Source organism: Aspergillus oryzae, chromosome 4, assembly GCF_000184455.2.
Source record: "Aspergillus oryzae RIB40 DNA, chromosome 4".
Classification (NCBI taxonomy): Eukaryota; Fungi; Ascomycota; class Eurotiomycetes; order Eurotiales; family Aspergillaceae; genus Aspergillus; species Aspergillus oryzae.
In genome coordinates, this window is record NC_036438.1 from 1,255,830 (window position 1) to 1,277,790 (window position 21,961).

Below are 21,961 nucleotides of genomic sequence, written 5' to 3' on the forward strand. Positions count from 1 at the left end.
GTGTTGATTCGCCAATGGGGTCTCTTCACCTCTTACGAACATGATCCATTCCTGCATGTGTCTGCTTATATCCAGGCCCATCAGTATTACGGATGTTCGTTATAAACTGTACACAGGGAATACTCCTAATTGTGGTAGAATCTGAAAAGAATGGAATTGGGAATTATTAGGAATTAAAATTAAAATTAAGAACGGGGAACATTAAGATTTACTGACATGAATCAGAACCTTCATAGGCCATGATTCGTATGTGTAACGCAATGTGGTATGCGGGGGGGTTGGGAAACAGCAGCCCAATATTGAGACTTTTTGACGGGAGGGAGTGGGGGTGGAATTGAATTGGATTGAATTGAATTGTTCTTAGAGACATTGGTTGTAAGTATTTGTGTACAGTATGTATGTACGTATGTATGAGATTTGTGGCGCAGTTACTACTACATAACTAGTCGTTGACTATTGAATCCATTTGTATCGACTTAATTTTAATCGCTACTGCTGTAGATCTGAAACTGAACTCAAATTTGAATCTCGAAAACATCCCTTTTTTACAAAAATTCTTGCTCTGAAATATGACAAAAGAGAAAATCAGACAAAGCAAGTCGAGGCATGCGTGTGATCTCAGATCTACTTCAGTTTGAGGTAACTTCGATATCATCATTCAGTCATACGCCTTGTTTGCGAGGTACAACTTACTTGAATCATGGACAGGTAGTAGGTAGTACTGTAGTACTGTAGGAGTACTTACATACCGATGACGGGGAAAGGGGTTTTTTTTGTATGTACAGTATTGTAAGATTTGATTCCTGCGGCGTTGATCATGACGACATTGTCTCGGGTAGAGATCCACTGGGCTGGATTCTGTGGCTGAGGTGGCATTCTTTTACTTCTTTTTTGTTTATTGAAGTATGTACTTGTCAATTATGTGAATTGATATGGTGAATTGTGGTATTTCTCGATTGTGGGTGAATGTACTGTGTTTAATTAGTGACAAAGTATTGTGCCGTCTTGTAGTGTAAAGAGCCAAGTTATCTCTCGGGTGAAGTACCCATCCAATTATCTCTCATTGAGTAATGACTACTGTGTACTTACATTGGTCCCGTTCAAGACAGTCCTTGGGAGATTACTTGCAGAGGTGCTGAAACGTCTTGTCTATCATTGTGGCTTGGTACCCTTGTCAGGAGTTGGTATCGAAAGTCCTCGTGGGATCTGATTGTTTGTAGATCTGTTAGTATGGTAGATTATGATCTGCAGTTGTGAACTACTGATGCAGATTAAAGAGTAGGTTAGTTTGGGTTTTGTACTGTATTATTGACTTGATGGGCAACCGCTAAAGTCAAATGGTAGTACCAGCTGTGTACATATTATCTACGATATGATGTATCATTCTGGAAGAGCTATCTATACTTCAACATAATATCCACTATTGATATCAGGCCCGGCAGGAGTTTCCTTGCTGTCTGCTACGAGAGGCTCTGATAGATTGGCCCGTTTTGCTGATGGGTACCTCATTCAAGGTATCCGTGAGCACCATACAAATATCTTGACTTAACTCCATTATTTAGCGGAAGTCTCCTGTCATCTCACCTCACTCTAACCCTCAACTACGAGCAACAACAATATATGACTAGCTTGCTTCACAACTATCAGCCCCTCCTCCTGTATATCCCGACATCATGAAGTCCCCCTCCATAACTCCGACTGCGCTTCTTGAAGCCTCCGACTCTCCAGATCCTCTTTCTACGCCATTAGACTACCAGGTAATTGATAAATAGGCTAACCTTCTGATTGCTGAGTCGACAGTACCTGATGGATTGCTCTCTCTTTTGCCCAAACTTGTCATCGAATGTAACTGCCCTCGTGCTGACAGATCTACATCAGATAGTGGTGGGAAGATTGGAAGGATGTAGGCCTGCATAACAGCACTCATTGATACTAGTACGAAGATGGTCAGATCAATATTGGCGCACTCCCGATATTGGTCTCACATTCGATAAAACTTGAAGCCCCTTTGATATTAGACAATAGTCTACGGATCCTGACACTCAGGTCTCCTCCCGTATTCTTGTCAACCACTTCAACCAAGCCTTCTATGACTCATGAGGGTTATATGCAGGATCCGTGAAAGAGTTCTTCCACAGCGGACTAAAAGGGACGAATTCTTTGAAACAGTAGTTTGACACGAAAGATGTCAACAGGCTAGATATGATACCAAAGTATATAGCAGCCATGTCGAATAGATCCATTGCGAAGTCGCTCAAGATCCCTGCATTTGCTACCTCATATCAATGGTTTAGTTTCTCCATCAATGCTGAACTACGGGCTATACGGTGTCAGCTTTAGAAGCCCATATGCAAACCAAGCGTAGGTTCCTCCAAAGGGTGCAAAGATATCAATTGCGCGACGTCTCTTTTGCAATAGGTAGTTTTGTGATAATGGCCTATCTTCATGATACAAACTGGAATTGCATTTCCTACCTTAGACTATACGTATTGCCATTTCCTACATTCTCTGCTGAACGGGCCGATAAATCTGCTATTCAGAATCCTTTAGTTTATCTATCTGTGTAGTCTCTAGTCCTTCTTTCTAGTATCTAGTGAGATATCCCAGGAGAGAAGAAAAACTGGCCTTATTGGTATAGAAATTTTGAGAGATCGCGTGTAGAGAAAGAAAAACAGAAAGGGAGAGAGAGAAAGAGAGAGACGATCTTGCGGATTGATCTATATAATCTATTATCCCAGATGAACCGATCACGATGTGTCGACATTCCCACTTTCTACCTCCTCCGTTTGTAGTTACTTCTAGAGTTGATATCAGGTCGAGTTGAGGCTTGTCAGGGTGAATGGTAGCACCGTCAACAATAAACACCTTCTATAAACCAAGCTAGTAATTCCAGAGCCAAGGACACCGGGCAGTATGCCACTGCCGACGCAAAGTGCATTTGAAGGCGCGGGGTCAGCTGGAATACCACTTAGATTTTTCTCCGAATCAATTCTGTAATCGAGCATAGCACTCCAGTCTGGATTGGAGAGATGAGGCGGGAGCAGTGGCTTTGATGTAGAGCGTTGCTAGATATTTCATAGTATGTGGTGATTCTGTCAGGGTTTGATCTGGATTCTGATATACAGTTGGGTTGGACGAGTCGGACTTAGGACGCAACTGTCGTCAACCTTGGGGCTATTGTCGGTCGTAGAAATGCTTATAGATTCTGAATTATCTTATATGTTAGTGATATGCTACTTTAACTGTAGTATATGATGGGTTGTGCAAATGCGTACACACAGTCCCAGTTTTGATTATGGTTCGAGTTGATAGATAAGAGAAACAAACTCTACCTGCTACGCAGGGACAGAAGCACGTGGTGGAGATAGTGGTAAGAGTTGGGTTACTTCCTCGCATTGAAGAGGTTAAATCCATATTGTTTTTCAATTATCTGACTCATTCTATAGGGGACTTAGTTTTTATTCGTATTCTTGGCTATGATGGTGCACCTACATCATCGAGAAAATACTAGTTATAGAAACTTAGGAAAGTAGAAAAGCACGAAGCTCTGGTAAAGGGAACATGTGTGCACGAAAGCTCTTGAATGACGGTCAGGCTTACAAAAACGCTCTATACACCCTTGTATCCAAGTTTCCTCACGTTGCCCTTTCAAGATGGTGCTGTCATAGTCGACTCCAAGTTGTTGGGCAAGTTGATCATGCTTCACACGTCTGCAAATGTGAAATGGAAATATCAGGCGAAGGCTTTTCTGACGTCTTTAGTACCAGTGCAACTTGATCTAACGGTTATGGGTCTTTGTGATATAGTGATAAGAAACAGCTCATCAAAAGCACACCTATCAATGGATAGTAAAATGCCTCGTACCTGGAGTTAGGAGCCGACACGATAACAAACCCTCACCACTACGGCACTTATTAGAAAGCCATTTCAGTGACCGGCAGGTCTCACAATGCCGTAGACAAACCGCCCACAGCTGTGGCTTGCCGGCCCTCGTCACCTTCAATCTGTGTCAGGTGTTGTCTAAAGCTCCCTCCTGACCGCACTGGCCGGCTGTATCAGTGACAAACACTAATGACGAATCCATTATTGCCAAAAATAAAGTACGGCATAAATATTTTGAGCGGTCATTATGCCTGCTTCCAAGGTCATTGTAAGCCTGCAGATCTTCGGCCCCGATGAGTGGCCGGGAGGCAATTTCCCTCCTCGCCCTCAATGGCCCGGCCTCGAATGTCTATGCATTAGAGCATTAGTAGATGCAAGACTACTCCGAATCTGGTCATGTCCGGTTTCACTAGATTGTTGGATTCTCCGAAGTTTCTCCCGTCTTATGGAGTGTGACTGCCTGCCAGGCTGTGTTGAGAAGAAGCAAAGAAGAGACCTCGGCGATGTGATGGCGGATTTTTGGGTCGCCGATTGCAATTATAAGGGGTAATAGGAATAATAAGGCGTGTTCTTAATTATAACTCCGCGCGTGACCAAAATATGAACGGCTTTTGTATGGCAGCTGCATCGGTACAGGGATTAGTAGAAACACATCTCGATTATTTGCCGAGGGCTACCATGGGGAAAAAGCGCCTGCAGAATCAGATTGCTTCACTGTGCTTCGAAGGTTAGAAACCCTGCTTGGTTACTGCATTTGCATTGAAAAAGACCCGAAAAGGAAAAGACACATCTTGACAAGATTTTAAAGAGGCGAAAGGCTGCTATTATCTACAAGGGTACTAGAAGCTCATCCCGGGAAAGGCCACATCGCTCTTGCTTCGTCGGGGGATTTTTCTCCAGCCATTCGCTTGATGTACAAAGATAGAAGCTCCCTGTTTTGCCTCCGCTTCTCTTCAATATCGAGCTGTGGAGCGATCCAGCCTTCAGCATCGGTATCCAGGCATTCCTGAGCGAGTTGTTGGACCTCGTCCCAGGCTTGGTATTCAGCAAATTGATGCTCGTGTGTGGTGATCTCTTCATTGCTGAATGAATAAGGACATTGTCCAGTGAAGCCCAAACTTGACCAGTTGCGGAAAATCTCTATCAAGCATTCCCGGAGTGGAACAACGCCAACTTCAGAGACTTCTCCACAGCGGATGAAGAGTTCTCGAAAAACACGGGGTATATTCATGGCGTTATGTGCAACTCCATTTTCAAGGACTGTGGCAACTTCGTATGCTTTGGCTAGCTTGGACTGGGACCATTCTTGTAAAGCAGCAGCTTTACCTTCTTCGTCTAATTCATCGAAATCACCAGGGAGTTTAGGTTGCACAAGCCCTTTAGTGTAATTTTGCGGAGGCTTTAGAAAGACAGGCCACTGGGCTTGAAGAAAAAGCGGAAGGACTGACAAAGATTGGAAATCAATTAGCGATACTATCTTTTGAGTTCTCGCCAGGCGCAACAAAAATATTGCCCATATGAAGGTCACTGTGCCATAGTGTAGGTTGAGCGGATTGGGATAACACTGGATGAGAATCCAGCACCTTCATGAGATCCATTGTGTGATTTAGAAGCTGGGTTTGTTCCTGAAGGCTTCCTCGACTAAAGGTAGGTTGCTCATCATTTGGGCGTTTGCGTGAGATCTGATATAGCTCTCGCTTTGCAACTGATATCCCGAATTCTGATACTGTATACTCTGTGCGATCCTTTAGTTTGTTTATCTAGCCAAACTTGGGGTTCTTACAAGGCCCATAATCAAGTTTCTCACTTTGAGTGGATAAGACCGCAGCTGAGTCGGTGCTAAACGAGCGACCACAAGAGGGACCAATACATATGCTCCCGTTAAGTTCTTGGCACTGTAAACTGCTCACATCTGCTTGACGATACAATCCACCATACGCAGGGAAGCGAATAGCCGCAAGCTGAGCCTCGAGCTTGGTTAGATTTTTAATAAGCTCCAGTTTTTCAATTTCTGCCATTTTCCCCCATTGCTCAAACAATGGAACTCCTGCGACCTTCTCCATGATAATATATTCGGCACCCACAGGATTTGAATCGTCTGAGGACCAGGAAAAGACCCGTGGGGCAGGAATACTCGTATATTTTCTCACTGGTGTAACGAAGATGAGTAAGTAGGGAAACTATGATCAGGAATACATACCATATTCTAAGACGCCTACCTCACATGCTGTTGTAAGGGAGGTTGGTCCAGCGATGCGACAGGGAAGCTTCGCAATGACTTCCTTTCCATTTCCCTTTTTCATTAGAAGAGCCTTGCTAAAACCTCCTTCGAGCTTCTCGATAGTTACGATACGAGATGAGTCCCCACCGGCGGAAGCAGCAACGTCACAAAGAGTGTCTAAGTCGAAATTCAGATAACGCCGATCAAGCTGGCGTTGTTCGTCGACAAGGAAATGTCCATTAGTATATGCGAAGAGCTCTTCGCGACTGATTGGCTTGCCTTATTCAGTTAAGGGGTGCCCGTTGTTATGGTCATTGTCATGCTTACCACGGCAAAGTAGGGATATCTGAGCTATTTGCTGCGTACGCTGTATCCGTTTAGAACTCCTAAGGAGAGATAGCATTATAGCTAGCAGAATACTGAATGGTCACGGTCACTTGTTGTGTAAAGGAACATCATCAGATATCCAGACTCACGTGTCCGGCCCGACAGGTTATCCCGAGCGCAAGGGTTCATTTTCATTCATGCTACAATGACATTTTCATCTCTCCGGTCCCCGACATTGCTCAATAAACTTCTGTTTACCCCTTTGGCTCTTTTTCCTTTTGTGTCTGTTTTGCCCCCAATATTGAGTACTGTTTTATCTGTCCTGGTGATCCTATCAGGATGATCAATTGGCCTTTTAAGACGGGCTGAAGGATCCTACCCTCATTCTGGGGTAAAGAGACAACCAAAAACAGGGTAAAGAAAAGAAAGAAAGAAAAGCAAAGAAAGGAATGATCACTTTTATCTTGGCAGAAATAGAAATATGGGGCTAATGCTGATCCTCTCATGTTGACCAAATTTGGCTGCCTCACAGTATGGGCGACTTGGCGACAGTCATATTGACAAATCCAAGGTAAATACCTCTAGTTCTTCACTTGGTACATGACTATCCGCATCAATTTTTGTTATACTAAAGATGATAAGCTATCTGAATATAACTAAGCGCTAGTCTACCGGATTAGCAAGCGATAGTGCCAAAGGCCACGTTTTCTATCGCCAGCACCACACGCGCAATTGTTCCCTTTTTTGCTCTCGCTGAGTCGATCGACAAGATGTCCCGCATCCTTCACATTACTATAGTGACCAACTAGGATCAATTCTCCACCCTGCTTCAAATACGTGGGGAAGACTTTCTCTCTCACGTACGGAGTATGTACATTCATTTTGACCGCTCAATGTGCTTCAATGCCTCGAGCCAAGCATGGCATAGACTATCGTTCCAGCTCATTCCACCAGTAATCACTTTGATTGGTCGACACCGAACATGGCTATAATAAGCGTTGTAAAGCGATTATCGATCAGCTAGTCATGCACGCGTTCGAAATTAGCTAGTAACCGGTACCCTTTTCACCGTCTGCAGGGATGGTTAACCGGAAGCCACCGGATTGGATGTGAAGCTCTACTTCCACTGTTCCATTGGCCTGATGCTTTGAGGTAAGATCGAAGCAGAAAGAATGGAAATTGACACAACAAATCAAACCTGCGCTTGAAGAATAAGACTGGAAGGAAAATGGGAAAGAAGGACACTGCCTCAACCGTTGATCGCTTGCCAATCATAATCTGAAGCTCTCAGTTTCAGGTCCCCTTTAACCTTATTTTTATTCCTCATGTTCCCATACTCGTTACCCACTAGGAGAAACTAATCTGAATCCACCTTCGTGTGAGCTACACCGGACCGGTATGGCTTGTCTCCTTTGAGAAGTCCACGTCCCGCCGACCCGCCGGAGTTTGTGGCTTAGCCCTGCTAGTGATATAGACCTACCTCGGCTTTTCGCTACGGCTAGCACATCATTCAAGACTAATTGATTTCCATCCAGAACTTGTCTCAAATTGGAAAATGGAAAGTGAGACAGGAGCGTATGAGCTTCTTCCTTGACTATGAACTTTGGTTAACCTCTGTTGGAGGAACACTCAAGCGTTACTTTCCTTGTCCACACAAGGAACGTGAGCTTCTAAATCCCCCAAATTGACAAGCATCGGGCCGAAGAGGGTTACATCTTGAACAGTTTGAAGTATTGACTGGAGCTAAGTATTTCTGATGAATGGGCAGTTACAGTCGTGGCTCCGGACCCCAGGAGTCATGCCGATAATGTCGATCAGTAGCAAGAACTTTTTACCTTTGAAAGCCTTGGCTTCTCTATTATATCCCGAGATTCACTGGCTGCCTACTGTAACAGGCTCTAGTGTAGGTACTCCATTCAAGACCACCTAATCACAATACATGCATAACGGTACGTAGACCCTGCGAATCACGTGGATAACCCTAGCCACATACTTTCCACGTTAGAGGCAATATGTCCCAGTCCAGGACTCCAGATGGGCCATCAAAGCTGGGGAAAGTGGACACTGTCAGCCCATATTTTCATTCTACTCGTTTCTCCGAAGATATGCCCAGATATGGTACGAAAGGCTATCAATAGGGGAGACAGATGGCGGATTGGTTGAAGCTGATCTTTTTCCAGTTAGGAAAGGCAGTTCTGCTTCGTATTCGAGGAGTTGTCATTGCTTACAAGCCTGTGGAAGACACAGAGGACTCTCTGTAATATATTTTTAACGCTTTTTACTTCTTTTCTTGTCAGTACCATCCGCCAAGCTCGCATGACAAGGCATCCGTTATTCGATCTAATGTACGCGTACGCGCGGACTTTCACACCCTAGATTGACTGCGATTGCATACCGTTACTGCCTAGACCACGGGTATGGTGCAATGTCCGAGCGAAATTATCAGGGTCTATCTAGAGATAAAAGCTATGATGTTTGTTATCATCGTTATCATCCCTTTCGCCACCTTTCCCATACGCATTCACTTGTTCTTCTTGGCCGAAACCATCGCGCACTTCTTTGAAACGACCACTTGTACAGGCCGAGGAAGAGCAGCATCTGGTAATCGCTCGGCACGGACGGTAAGGATGGCACTACTCAAACTCAACGACGTTAAGCATACCGCTGATCGACGTGGCCGGACCGTTGCCAGAAACCATCCTGTTCCTCAGCCGAGAAGCTAAACCGCTTTGATTTCAACCGGACAAGTGGGTCGGGTCTGAATCCTTCAATTCCAGAATTCAGGGCGGCGGGTGACAAAGCGGAGTTACCTGTCTGGGGCCTTTGACGATTTGTCCGCTTGGGGCGCATGTCCAGAAAATAGACCGAGCCATATAATGTCCTATGATCTGGGGGCATTCTGATTGTACAGTACCATGTGTTTCTAGCGCGAAGGAAATGTATCGAGCTAGTCGAGGCCTTTGGCGCAACCAGCAAGTTCCGGCTGTCTTTTGCTTCCGATGGCAACTCTATTTCTCATTGGAGCCTTGATATGCATGTCTTCATCCAGGGCGGCTAGGGTTCAGATCCTTCTATTGCAAACCTTCCTCTCGCACCCTCCTCCACAGTTGATCAAAATTGCTCTCATTGATGCCCCGGGCGATGAATCCTTCGCTCCGCGCGTCCCTGCTTATGGACGGGCATGCGGCTACCCGGTGATTAGTCCTGGTTTGAGACTATCCTGGGCAAAGAGAAACCAATAAGAGGTGTAGGACCGGCGTTGACACTAGCTGATGAGCCTGCAGATGAGGGATATTAAAGTTTGCGAATGCTGGACCCTCAATTAAAATCTGACAGGAGAGGAAGCGGGTCTCGGGATGCCAATCAGATTCACTGATACGTTAGAACGTGTATTAATCTAGAGATCAAAGAAAACGGAAAAGTCCCCGGTTGTCCTGCGGAATAAGATACGCTGGTTATCCATGCGGGCATCTCCCTAAGCCAAACCATTCATCCGGTATCCCGACTGATTTAGGTCTAGCGTGATGCCCGAAGCGGTCACGATCTATATATTCATTCCATCGCTCGCCATCCAGCCAGAATCCCCACTGGATCAAGATACCTCGTCCCTTCAACACAGATTACAATACCCATATATATCCCGCAATGGTCTCTTCCTCCGAAGTTCCAAGTCACTTGTCCACTAGTTGGAAAGCCACCGAAGCCCCTTCTCGACGTTCATCGCCCCGTCTCTGCTCTGCATGCGACGCTTGTCGGCAGTCTCGTGTCAAATGTACTGGTGGTAACCCATGTCAACGTTGCGGGAACAATGGTGCAAATTGTCACTACAGTGTTTCGCTGAGGAATGGAAGGCTGAAGGCGAACAGAGTGCAAAAGCCGACTGCTCAAGCTTCACCTCCCTACAGCGGGACTCCCCCCGGTAGACATGGCCGCGGAAGCTCGAGGGACCTACACATGAACGACGGCCTAAGTGCGAACACAAACACAATATCCGCTCCGCAGTCTGTCTCCAACGATGGGCTGTCTTCATGTGATAAACATACCTCACTCACGGGACCCTATTTTGCAGCTGGAATGAACTACAGTTCCTTACTGCAAGTATCAGTATGTCTTATCCCGTCGCCCTTTATGGTGCATGCTGACTCCGAATTGAACCCCACAGGCTGATCTAAATGTTCCCCACCGATTCAACACTCCAACGGAATCTGCAACCTCAAACTTGGCTCTGTCGTCAGATATGCTTCTCGGTATAGGCCTAGGTTCTTGCAGTTCTACGGATGATGAGTGGAGTTCTTCAACCGGAATCTCTGGTTTTAATCTGCCACCAAGTCCGTTTGACTTCAATAGTCGGCCTCGTTCAGCTAGATGTGCGTGTATGAGGGCACAGCTGCTTTGCATCGCTGAGCTAAGTGGGGCTCAAGAGGAAATCGACCATATGGTCCTGGGTTCCATTTTGGAACTATCTCGTCAAACGTGTGAGCAAATTAGGCAAGAGCTGTCCTGTACGCTCTGTACAAAAGATTCAACCCGGTTTATCATGACGATGGTTGCACTCCAACACCTTACAAACCTCTTCTGCAGGGTGGCCAAGAATGGCGCATGGTATGTCTCGAATGCGCGGCTGGGCTTAGGATCATTTCGGCTGTCCGAGGAAGAAGATCGAGCGCACAAGAGCTTGCTCGTTGTCTCATCTCTGGGTTATGTAGATAATATCCTGGACCTCCTGGGAAGCTCGGTGCGAGAGTTCCATTACGCAGAAATTGTGCAACAGAATACTGGTGAAACAGCAACAGAGACGGGTCGTTCTAATCTTAAATGGATCATGGAGACGGTATCCCGCTTGAGGTGTCAAGTCCAAACGATGATCAAAGTGGTAGCGGGGTTAGATTGGGGACGCACTACGAGTGGCATTCAGCAGGGATAGTCATGGCTGTTGAAATCGGGGGGTACCCCTGGAGCTAATTTATGACCTTTCAATAATAGTGATGAGACCAGCCGCGGATTTCTGCTATCTCCTTGCCCGACTAGTGGGCTGACCGAATCACCGTATCGCTTGTGGCTGGTTAAGTTGCTTCTGACCGACTTCTTGCCAAAGCTGGCCATACCTGTGGGTCAATCCTCCTGGTGATTGAGCACACAGAGTCAGTCACTGTCCGGACAGCTCACGCACTACAACTTCTACACCGTTTACATGGAAACGTTTTATGACCAATCTCAAGCATGGTCCTCAGTACGCCTGGAGAGGCGTTTCCCAACACCGCGTCGCCAAAGCCTTACAGTAGTTAACCTGCTGTGGTGGAATCTGACGGTTCAGATTTTCCAATACATTGATCCGTCTAACCGAACGACGCCAACCTGGATCCGAAAAGGTCAAACAGAAGCACTACGGTAGGCAATACCCGGTGACCCTCATTAGAGAGCATTGCCAAAGCTGGACCTGAAAGCTATGACCATGGCTATCAATCCTCCGTGCTTTGTTATGGGTTTGGAAGGAGGAGAGTACTTCTCAACTCTGATAGTGAAAAGGGTGGTTCAACTAGGGAGCGAACCCTACAGGATCCTTGTGCTGAACATGATGCTTATTGCGCGGAATCTAAGGACCGGAGGTGCGCGTCGCTATGGCCTAGCACAGATCTTCATTCAGAAATGGATTGAGTAATCACTTTGGTGTAGTAGTGTGATTCCGTTGCATTGTGCTAGGCTGGACACAGATCTGGGTACTCCTTTTCTTTTTCAATTTTCTTTCCCCTTACATTTTCTTTTTTTTTTTTTTTTTTTGGATGGGGAATTAGCATTTCTTGATTACGAGACATGATTTTTTTTTAAATCTTACTTTTGAACTATTAGAGGTCGTGTATGTAGATTTTGTGTCATGATCTACTAGAAGTTAACTCGCACAAGAATCTCGGTGATAGACTAGTTATGTGTGCGAGGGCTAGGCGAAGCGGATCTGCGGAATGGAAAATACAGGACAAAATTCACGTGTGAGAGATAATTATAGAATATAGAATGCTACTATCATAGAACGTAAGCACTTTTTTCTGTACCCACTATATTGTATGCAATACTGTCTAAAACAGTGCTTTTATTGAGAGCAACTTAAAGGAAAACTTTATTAGACACATCTAAGCAGAACTAGGAGCTAAGCACGGCGGCTCTTGCATCCTCGTAGAGGGGAGAAATCCCAGTCCAATGTTTGAACTATATACCGAGTCAGCTTCTGATATTGAATCGAGTACGTATACGGTTTGGAGCTTACCTGATACCATCCCTGACCAACCAGGACCTCAAGTCCGGGAATAGTGTGCCAATTGGAATCGGAAGCCAACTGCATCAATGCCGTCACGGATGGTTTGTAGGCCATCTCAAGAAGAACACGGTGTGCCTTCTCCCCCGTCTTGACCACATCGGCATCGGCCTCTTGGGCGCGCTCGAACATATGGCAGAGGGTCTCACGCATAACGGGGTCGATCGGCTTGTCGGCAGGAATAGTGCCGATGGCCACGGTGGGAATTGTTTTTAGTGTCTCCGGGCTGTCGATGACCTGGATATTGTAGCTGGAGGGGAAGGTCGAGACCATGCTCTGGAGCTTGGGAGCCGACCGTCCAATAACATAGATGGGAGAGAATCCCATGCTGTGGAGAGCGTAGATGGCAGCCCGGGCAGTACCACCGCCACCGATAACGAGAGCACTGGCATCCTTATTGGCAGTCTCAACACCGGCGTTATGGAGAGAGAGGGTCATTCCTTGCCAGTCAGTGTTGGATCCCACTAAGCGCGCTGGCTTGTCTCCATCAGCGACAGGGATGATAGTGTTCACGGCGCCAATGATTTCGGCTTCTGGTGTGATGTGGTCTAGTAAGGGCATGATGTCCAACTTCAAAGGGATTGTTACAGAAGCGCCCCCAAAATCAGGGGACCGAATGAAGTCCTTGACGTCTTCAACGTTCGCCGTCTCCAAACGACCATACTCATGAGGAAGGCCCGCCTGGGAGAAGAGGGTGTTATGGAGGACCGGGGAGCGAGAGCCTGAGACGGGGGTGCCAAACACTGCAAACTTCTTTTGCTTTATCTCTCCCATCAGGGACAACCCCTTGCGGATTTCGGTCGCAGAGAGTTGACCAGGAGCAGCTTTGAAAGGTAGGCTAGGGTGAGACACTGGGGTCATGAAACCATTTAGGATACGACTGAGTTGTCCATTGTCGCCCATGTTGATAGCGATTAATGGAGTCTCGTGTGCTTCCTCTGCCCAGCTCTTAAATTTCCTGAGCGCCGTGTTATCATCTAGATTCTTTGCAACACCGACAAGCTTGATGATGTCGCCGTATTCAAGAGCCCTGTTGTAGTACTTCATCCAAGACATGTTCGCCCATGACAATTCTCCCTTAGGGTCGTGGTGTGATGCGATGATCTTCGAATAGCCCTTCATCTCTGTGACAGCGCGCAGCATTTCGTCAGGGAAAGCGATTTCGAGGTCCACAAATTCACTGCCAGATCTGAATGCGAGGCGATACAGCTCCATTGCAGCGTCGTGCGCATCGTCTGGGAATCGACCACCTTGGCTCTTAGTGCGAATCGTAAATATCAACGGAAGCGAAACATAGCTGCGCAGGAAAGCCATCTGCTCGGCCACATAGTCGACTGACGGAATGTCACTATCCGATGCTGGGTCCTTCAACAGATCGACGCGGAGTTCCACGGCATCGGATCCCACGCATACTTTCTCTAAGATATCGCCAGCAGTTCGTAAGTCGGGCAAGGTCAAAGACACGAAGAAGGAATGCTTCTTGCGCTTGATGATGCTCAGGCTGTCCGCCTCGCCGGTGACGACATTGAAGAAACGAGTGAAATCCTCTGAAGCCTTAGCGAGCTTACCCGTAGCATGTTGGCTGTAATACTGGATGTTGCTACACTCTTGGAACCATGGTTTCCTGCGCAACCATACACCCATCATATCCTCAACGTAAGCGGGGCGGGTCTTGTCGATGTTGAGGAAGTCCATCACTTGTTTAATATCGCGCATGATTAGCATGACGTTACCTTTGTTCTTATGATAATCAATGAGCAACTTCCTGGCCTCCGGAATCTCAACTATACCCCCACCACATGCGAGAACATAACCACTGGAACGTTCCTTCAAAGTGCGTTGTAAGAGGCTAAGCTCGGCATCTCTAAACCCTTGCCAGCCGCGCTGCTTGACAATGTCTGGAATTGTCTGACCTTCAACGTTTTCCAGTTCGGTATCAAGATCGACGAAAGGACGATTCAAGGTCTTCGCGACCCAGCGCCCAGTAGTAGTCTTCCCGGCGCCACGCATTCCGATTATGAAGACTGAAGCAGTAGCCCTTCCGGCACCAGCAAGAGGTGATGATTCCTCTTCTTTCAGTTCTTTACCCTCCAACTTGGCCGAGAACTTCTGCCTCAAGGTGTCCCACCAGCCAGGCCATGTCTTGCCTACACATTCCTTTTCTAAGATGAGGGTCGGCTGAGGAGCCACAAGAGAGAGGACACTGAAGCTGAAAGCAACGCGGTGGTCATCATAGCAGTAGACGCCGCCGGCCGGCTGCCGAAGAGTTGAGCGGTCAATTCCGTCAATCTCAAGACCATCATCGTGCTCCCGGCAGACGACGCCGAATTTGGCGAGTTCATCCTTCATGGCCTTGATACGATTGCATTCCTTTACACGCTGGTTTGCGATTCCATAAATACGAGTGGTATGGCTCGCGCCGTCTCCACGAGCGACAGCAGCGAGAACAGATGCAGTAAGAAATGCGTCCGTCATAGGCTCCATATCCACATTCGGCAGCGGCCGCAGGATACCATCGGATGGTCCGACGACAGTGGTCGAAGTGTCAGTCTGCTTGACGGTACAGCCCATGGGCCCCAAGACCTCGACAGCAAAACGGGCATCACCTTGGAGGGATTTGGATCCAATGTTCGGAACAGTGCATGTCGTTCCAGTAATCGCTGCAATTGCGAGAGGGTAGGTTGCAGAGCTAGCATCGCTTTCAATAACGTACTCGGCAGGGTTAACGTAACGGCCCTGAGGGATATGGTATGTGTGTTCCTCAGTCGTGGACTTTTGCACATCGATACCGAAGGATCTCATCATTGCCGTTGTCATATCAATGTAAGGCTGAGAGATGGGCTTACCACCCACCAGTTTCAATGTGACAGGCTCCTTGGCGTACGGGGCACACATAAGCAAAGACGATACGTATTGAGAAGAAACTTTAGCAGCAAGGTTGATTCTTCCTCCCGCAAACCCGCCAGACGCAGCTACCTTGAGAGGAAGACTGCCTTTCCGCTCCACATATTCGACCGATGCACCATTCGCTGTCAGTGCATCCACCAGGTCGCCAATGGGTCTTTGCTTCATGCGATTGTTGCCAGTGAGAATGCTTGAATCTACGCTGCTTGCATTGGCAAGGGTTGCGACAGTGGTGAGGAACCTCGAGGCAGTACCTGCGTTACCGAGGTAGAGCTCAGAGGGGCTTGCTTGAAGATTTCCGCCTTTACCGTTTACTACAAGCACTTCGCCCTCCTCTTCCCAGGAGAAAGTTGCGGCACCGAGTCTCTCCAAAGCGTTCAGCATAACTTCAGTGTCGTCCGAATGAAGGAGATTCTTGACGCGGCAAGTTCCAGAACCAAGAGCAGCAAGAACCAAAGCTCGGTTGGAGATACTCTTTGAGCCTGGAGGAATGCAGATAATGTTAGATGCTGGCTCTACGCCAGGATGTACTTCGATGCTGGGGGCAAGGACAACGCCGATATCCTCATTGGGAACTACACTAGCCTTTGGCTCGTACGTGCGTCCAATAGCCGACAAAAGAACGATCTTCTTCTTCGGACCATCGTTCTTCTTATCGAGAGCCATGTTGAAAAGCAGCTGATCAACTGAGCAATGCTTTCCGGCGGTGAGTTTTCTAATGCGCGAGTCTTTCAACGAGGTGGGCAAACCGTAAGCGGCGATGCACTTGACAATACGGGCTACAGCAACCCCCTTGAGAATGCCAAGATGCCGGGCGAGCTCTGCTTCTTTTACCATACCAATAGCAACACACTCTCCGTGAAGAACCTGAGGAGTGAGAATTGCTTCGATAGCATGGCCAATGGAGTGACCCCAGTTGAGAAGGTTTCGGAGGCCGCCCTCTCGTTCATCTGCAGAGACAACGTAGGCTTTGTGACGTGCCGATGCAAGAATCCGCGCCTTCAAAATGTCCTCAATACCCTCAAACCAACGCTGGCCCGGCTTACGCTCGCTTCGGACAGCAGTCAAGATCGCCTCAGCATTGTCCTCCAATGCAGTAAATTCTTCTTCACTAGAAATGGCAGCCGTTTTGATAACCTCAGCCATGCCGTTGACGAATTCCCTAACGGGAAGTGTTTCCAAGAATTCCAGGTCAATGTAGATCCTTGTCGGCTGCCAGATTGCGCCGATCAAGTTCTTTCCTAGCGGAGTATCAATCGCAGTCTTTCCACCAATTGACGAATCCACCATAGCCAGGAGGGTCGTCGGAACCTGGACATATCGAACACCACGCATATAGGTCGAGGCAACAAACCCAGTCAGATCTCCAATGACACCTCCGCCCAGCGCGATAACCACAGTGTCACGGCCACACGGGGGGCTTTGGCTCAACATCCAATCTTCAATATCTGCTTTGGTCTGCCGGGATTTAGAGACCTCCCCCGGGGGGCAATGATATACTAACAACCGTGGCGCGGGGGAAACGGCGGTGGCGGCATCTTCGAAGGTTTTTTGGAAGCCGGGGGTATATATCGATCCAATGTTCGTATCGGTGATGAGAACGTAGGTTGTGGAGGGACAGCCGCTAATCAGGTCCTTAGCGACATAGTTGCGCCAAAGACCGAAATCAGCGATTATACTCTCCTGTCCCAAAATCTTTATCTTAGTGGGTTCGGCCATTGTTGGAGAGTTGCACGGGATCTAAGTGTAACCAGGATAATTTGCAACAGTATTCGACGTGAAGAAAATCGATAAGTCGTTTTAGATCATGCTGTGGATAATTACAAGAGCTCCAGGTGTCCGTCTGACGCGCAATCGCAAGCACCAACTCTGGAGTTGGTAGAGAATCGCACGTTGTATCGATCACTTGTCAGTGAGATCTGGAGCGGGGCAGGGCTCGGAGAATAAAATGGTCAAGAACGATAATTAAGAAAAAGCAATTGCTGACAGATGACTCAAGGAAATCTGACTACAATCGCTCCGACCGAAAAAGAAACCAGACAAAACGCGAAAACGAGAGCTTATGGGTAGCTCTGTTGCCCTCGTAGTAAGCGGTAGTGTTTGACCAAAAATTCCTCCGGATGAAGATGAATTGACTCACCGTTCGCTCTCCGATGTCGCCCCGGACTCGCAGAACTGCCAATGATCTGCGCCTTCCGTTCTCCCCACCGCTTTCCGGTTTAAGTATCTGGCCAGACAGATCTGCAGAATTGGTAATGCCAGTGATCGTCCCATCATTTCATGTATTGATTGATCGCTATAGGATTTGTATCTGTTACATCACTTATCTTTTCTGAACCCATCCGACCTGATGCTATCTCCACATCTTTTCTCTCTGGTATCCAAGAACTCCGTTCTTTAGCGGTTCAAAACATAGAAACACATATCTGTAAAAAAAAAAAAAAAAAAAAAAAAAAAAAAAAGTACACGGACGGTATACATGGCTGCCATTAAGCAACTAACCAAATGAGTGGTCTTAATAGCGACCATATCCACCCTGGTTCCTGGAATTGTAGTAGTCACGGCCTTGACCTTGGCCTTGGTATCCTCCGCGTTGATAGCCTCCGCCTCGATATTCAGCCCCTCCGTAGCCAGACTGCCGTCCGCTATATTGACCGGATTGGTTGCCGTAGGATCCCTGATGCTGATGTCCCTGCTGACCGCGGCCATAGTAGTCGTTTCGCCCATAGTTCGTCTGCTGATAACCTTGTTGCTGAGCATGTCCTGAGCCGTAATGATTCCGGTGGTTTCCGCGGGGGGGAGGTGGGGGACCCCGGGAGAAGTTCGCAGATCCCGGTACTGGGGGAGCCCAGCCAGAAGGCATCCCCTGAGCGCCTGCATTTGATGGGGGCATGAAGTTGGGATCGAGATGCGCTGCAAAAGGATTTGGTCGGTCGCTTGCGTAGTTGATTCGACCGCCCCTGTTCCCATGGCCACCGCGAAACGGTGCACCGCCAAACGAGCGGCCCGAGTGTTGAGCCTTAGATCTGGTAGCCTGAATGTCGGCATTGTCTAGTGCTGGGGGAGGAAATTTGACGCCTCGCAGCAACATAGATTTGTGGATGTGATTTGATTTGGGGATCTCATAGTTGACGCTTTACACATATCAGCCAGCTGTAGTAGAAATGCAAGCTAGGGGGGAGAACAAATACTTACGTCAAGGACCGATCATCCTCCAAAGTGGGCATGCCGTATTCTTCGAGCGAGGACACCAACGAACTATGTGGAATATACGTCTCGTTGCGCTCGACTCTACCTGCTAAACCTTCACTTACTCGCATATTCAACGTGTATTTGGGGGCGCCCTGCTTCTTCGAGTAGAAATTGGCAACCAAGTCCTGGTATAGAGGATGGCCGTCTGATAGCAGCAAGACCTCCCGACCAACAGTATTGCGATGCCTCTCATCATCGGAGAGCAAAGGGTATTTCTTTTCCATGGCGGCCAGAAGTCTCTTCTCATCAATGAACGGTAGCAGAATAACTCCCTGCCAAGCGAACTTTTTGCCGTTCAAATCCACTGCAAAATCTTCAGGGTAAAAATCGATAATTTCGCTCTCGGGGTCCTGCATGAGATCGTGGAACACTTCGGGAATGGCGTGGTTTGACGAAGCTGGAAGGACTCCCATGAGCTGTTCGAATGGCTTGAAGGGCGTCCCCTTCTCAAAAGATAGCTCCATATCACCAATATCCACAAAGTCAGCCGCAAAGGGCGCGTAATGATAAGGATAGTACCAATTCCATGATGGGCACCCTTGGAAATAATACAAAAGAACCCACGCTAGGCCTTCAGCATATGCTCGCGCGACCTTATGGCGGAACTCTTTGTCCTGAGGATCCACGCCAAATTTTTGCTCGTAATAACGATCAGCGTAACCCTCTTCCCAGAGGCGGACAGTATCAGGAGGCATCTCATCATCCTTGGAAGGTTTAGGGGTAGAGTCCGTGTTGTCGGCGGGTGTGTCTGTCTCGCCCTCTGGCTCTTCTGCCTTTCTTTTGCCAAGAACGGATGGTGATGTCGGTTCTATTTTACTGTCTGAAGCTCCGTCTGCGTCTGGCATCGGAGTGGACTCTGCAGTGTCGTCACCCTCCTGTGAACCTTTCATAAGTTTGCTCTTCAAAATAGCCGCAGCACTCTTGTTAGCCATATTGGCCCGATAGACAGCCCCACGATTGACTACCATGCTGTGAGTCAGCTCTCGGTTTTCTCGTGATAGTTCTCCTCGACCAGGGATGATTAACTCCACGTCATTAGGCGGCGCTGAGTCGCCGCCGCCGCCGCGGGCTCGGTTGCTTGCGGGAGGCTCAGAGGGTTCATAATTAGGGGAGCTCCTTCGTCGTTTCCTGGCACGGTCTCGGGCCTGTGCCTCTTCCTTGCGCCTCTTCTCGTTCGCGAGCTTTTTTTCTTCCACTTGCCTGCGGCGGCGGAAAATAGCATCTTCTTGCTTTGCAAGCCCTTGAAGAATAAGTTGAGCTTTTTTGAACTCAACATGGCCGTCTTTAGTCAAGTAACCTCCCATAACAGGGATATTGTCTCGCCATATTGCTATCAAAGTGTCGATGCCGTTCTCTCGGATGTCTAAAGAGGGCAAGTGCGGCAGGAAATCATTACCTACGAAAAAGCACATGAAGACCCAATCATCCAAGGCTCGTTCCAGGTCGAAAGGGAACGGTTGATGCGGAACGTACAGCTCGACGGCAAGATATTCTCGGAGGATAGAAACATTGAGCCAAATAAATGGTTTCAGTGATGTGCCTTTGCCCTTTTCATCAAATTGTCCGTTCTTCTCCTTTGCCTGGCCTCTGCATTCTTCAGCCTTATGGCCTGCCTGGCCGCATAGGTGGCATGTTCGAGCTTTAGACTCCTGAAAGAACACATCCTCTCGAAGCACTCTGAAATGAGGCTCGTGAGTAGCGAGACCCAGCATAATTAAATCGGCATCCTGGTAAACATTAGTTACAAGTATCAATTGGTCAAAGAATCGTTCGACAAGCCTACCAAACCATAAATAACGTGACGAGTGTTCGGATCATGCTCTGGCGCAGCTCGTTGCGACCGGACAAACTCCATGATTTTGTGTTCTCCTTCTCCCGGGACTGTCGCGTCGGAAATGATGATTTTGAGCTGCATAGGTTAGAGGTGGTTTCGATGAACTGGGTATCAATGACAAACCTTCTCCCAAGCTGGATCTGTGTTAAGCTTATAAGCAATCCAGTAGCGCAGGGATGCAGCGAGAATGTCCATGAAAGGAGTTCCGGGGGTGATGACGTTGCTATCCCACGTCTTCTGTATAACTTCTTCGTGAATCTCCTGATCCCCTTTGCTCTTCTTGAGGAACTGTTTCCGGAATTCTTCCTTCTTCTCATCCGCCTCCTTAGCCTCTTGCGCAGAGCGGAAACGACGTGCACGCTGTTGGTTCATCTTTGCTCGCGGCGCAACACCATCTTCAAACCTGTTAGCGGTTCATCTTCAGCGTCTTTGAGACAAAAAAAACATACCGACTGCGATCATCAGGAGTTTCCTCGGGCGGACCATGTTCACAACTCGGTCGGTGTAGTTAAAGATCTCCAACATCATCTCCTGCTCGTTTGCCGGTGGAGGCTTTCCCTCTGGGTGAGTACATGGATGGACAATACCATTCATGTCCAGGTATAGATTATCCAACTCCTCCCCATTGGGATTCGGACGCGTGGTGTCGACCGGGATCTGTTCTCCATTGACCTCGTAGGGCTGCTCCTCAATAACGGGCGAAATGATTTTCGGGTATTTGTTGGAGAGCCAACGGAATAGTGCGGGAACACCCATTATGGCTAAATCAAGAGACGTGAAAGCCGGTAAAAGCTAGAGATGTGTAAAAAGACGGTGGGAAGGCGAAAGAGGAAATTATCGCGATTCAGATAAACTTCGTAGCAGACTCCATGGGCTGTCGCAATTCCGGACTTCTAATCTGAATAGCTCACTGAACCTGCAAGAGCTCTCTCCCTGCAAATACTGTGAACCAGAAAAAAAAATGCGCAAGAAGACACAGAAGCGCAAGGTTAATGGAAGTCGGCCCTTGCAAAGTCCAAGGGGCGATGGAATAAAGACCTCGAAAGTCTCTGCGGTGCCAGTACCCGTCGAGTACACTTGACGGTGTTCGGCGCTTCTCTTATCGCGGTTCCGGGAGTTAAGCTTAGCGGACCCTTGGCACGGTTGAAGGCCCCGGCCAGTCTAACTATTATTGTTCTTGGGTAGCTTCGGAATGAACAACTCACCTTGTTTGTGAACTAACCCCCACAGTCGG

The 21,961-nt window shown here is 47.8% G+C and overlaps 3 protein-coding genes across 3 annotated transcripts; all 3 read right to left on the reverse strand.

Annotated features, from left to right (window-relative positions):
• Nucleotides 1-4,729: 4,729 nt before the first annotated feature.
• On the reverse strand, nt 4,730-6,506 carry AO090012000500 (uncharacterized protein; the record flags this gene model as incomplete). The annotated part of the gene is made up of 4 exons (XM_023236510.1): nt 4,730-5,409; nt 5,666-6,031; nt 6,083-6,280; nt 6,431-6,506. The coding sequence occupies 4 exons, from the start codon at nt 6,504-6,506 to the stop codon at nt 4,730-4,732; spliced, it is 1,320 nt and encodes a 439-aa protein (XP_023091429.1).
• Nucleotides 6,507-12,572: 6,066 nt separating this feature from the next.
• On the reverse strand, nt 12,573-17,360 carry AO090012000502 (pentafunctional protein ARO1; the record flags this gene model as incomplete). The annotated part of the gene is made up of 1 exon (XM_023236511.1): nt 12,573-17,360. One exon carries the CDS (start codon nt 17,358-17,360, stop codon nt 12,573-12,575), a length of 4,788 nt encoding a protein of 1,595 aa, XP_023091430.1.
• Nucleotides 17,361-18,156: 796 nt separating this feature from the next.
• On the reverse strand, nt 18,157-21,483 carry rat1 (5'->3' exoribonculease Dhp1; the record flags this gene model as incomplete). The annotated part of the gene is made up of 5 exons (XM_001727457.3): nt 18,157-18,775; nt 18,837-20,620; nt 20,677-20,802; nt 20,851-21,122; nt 21,177-21,483. 5 exons carry the CDS (start codon nt 21,481-21,483, stop codon nt 18,157-18,159), a joined length of 3,108 nt encoding a protein of 1,035 aa, XP_001727509.1.
• Between the last annotated feature and the right edge of the window lie 478 nt (nt 21,484-21,961).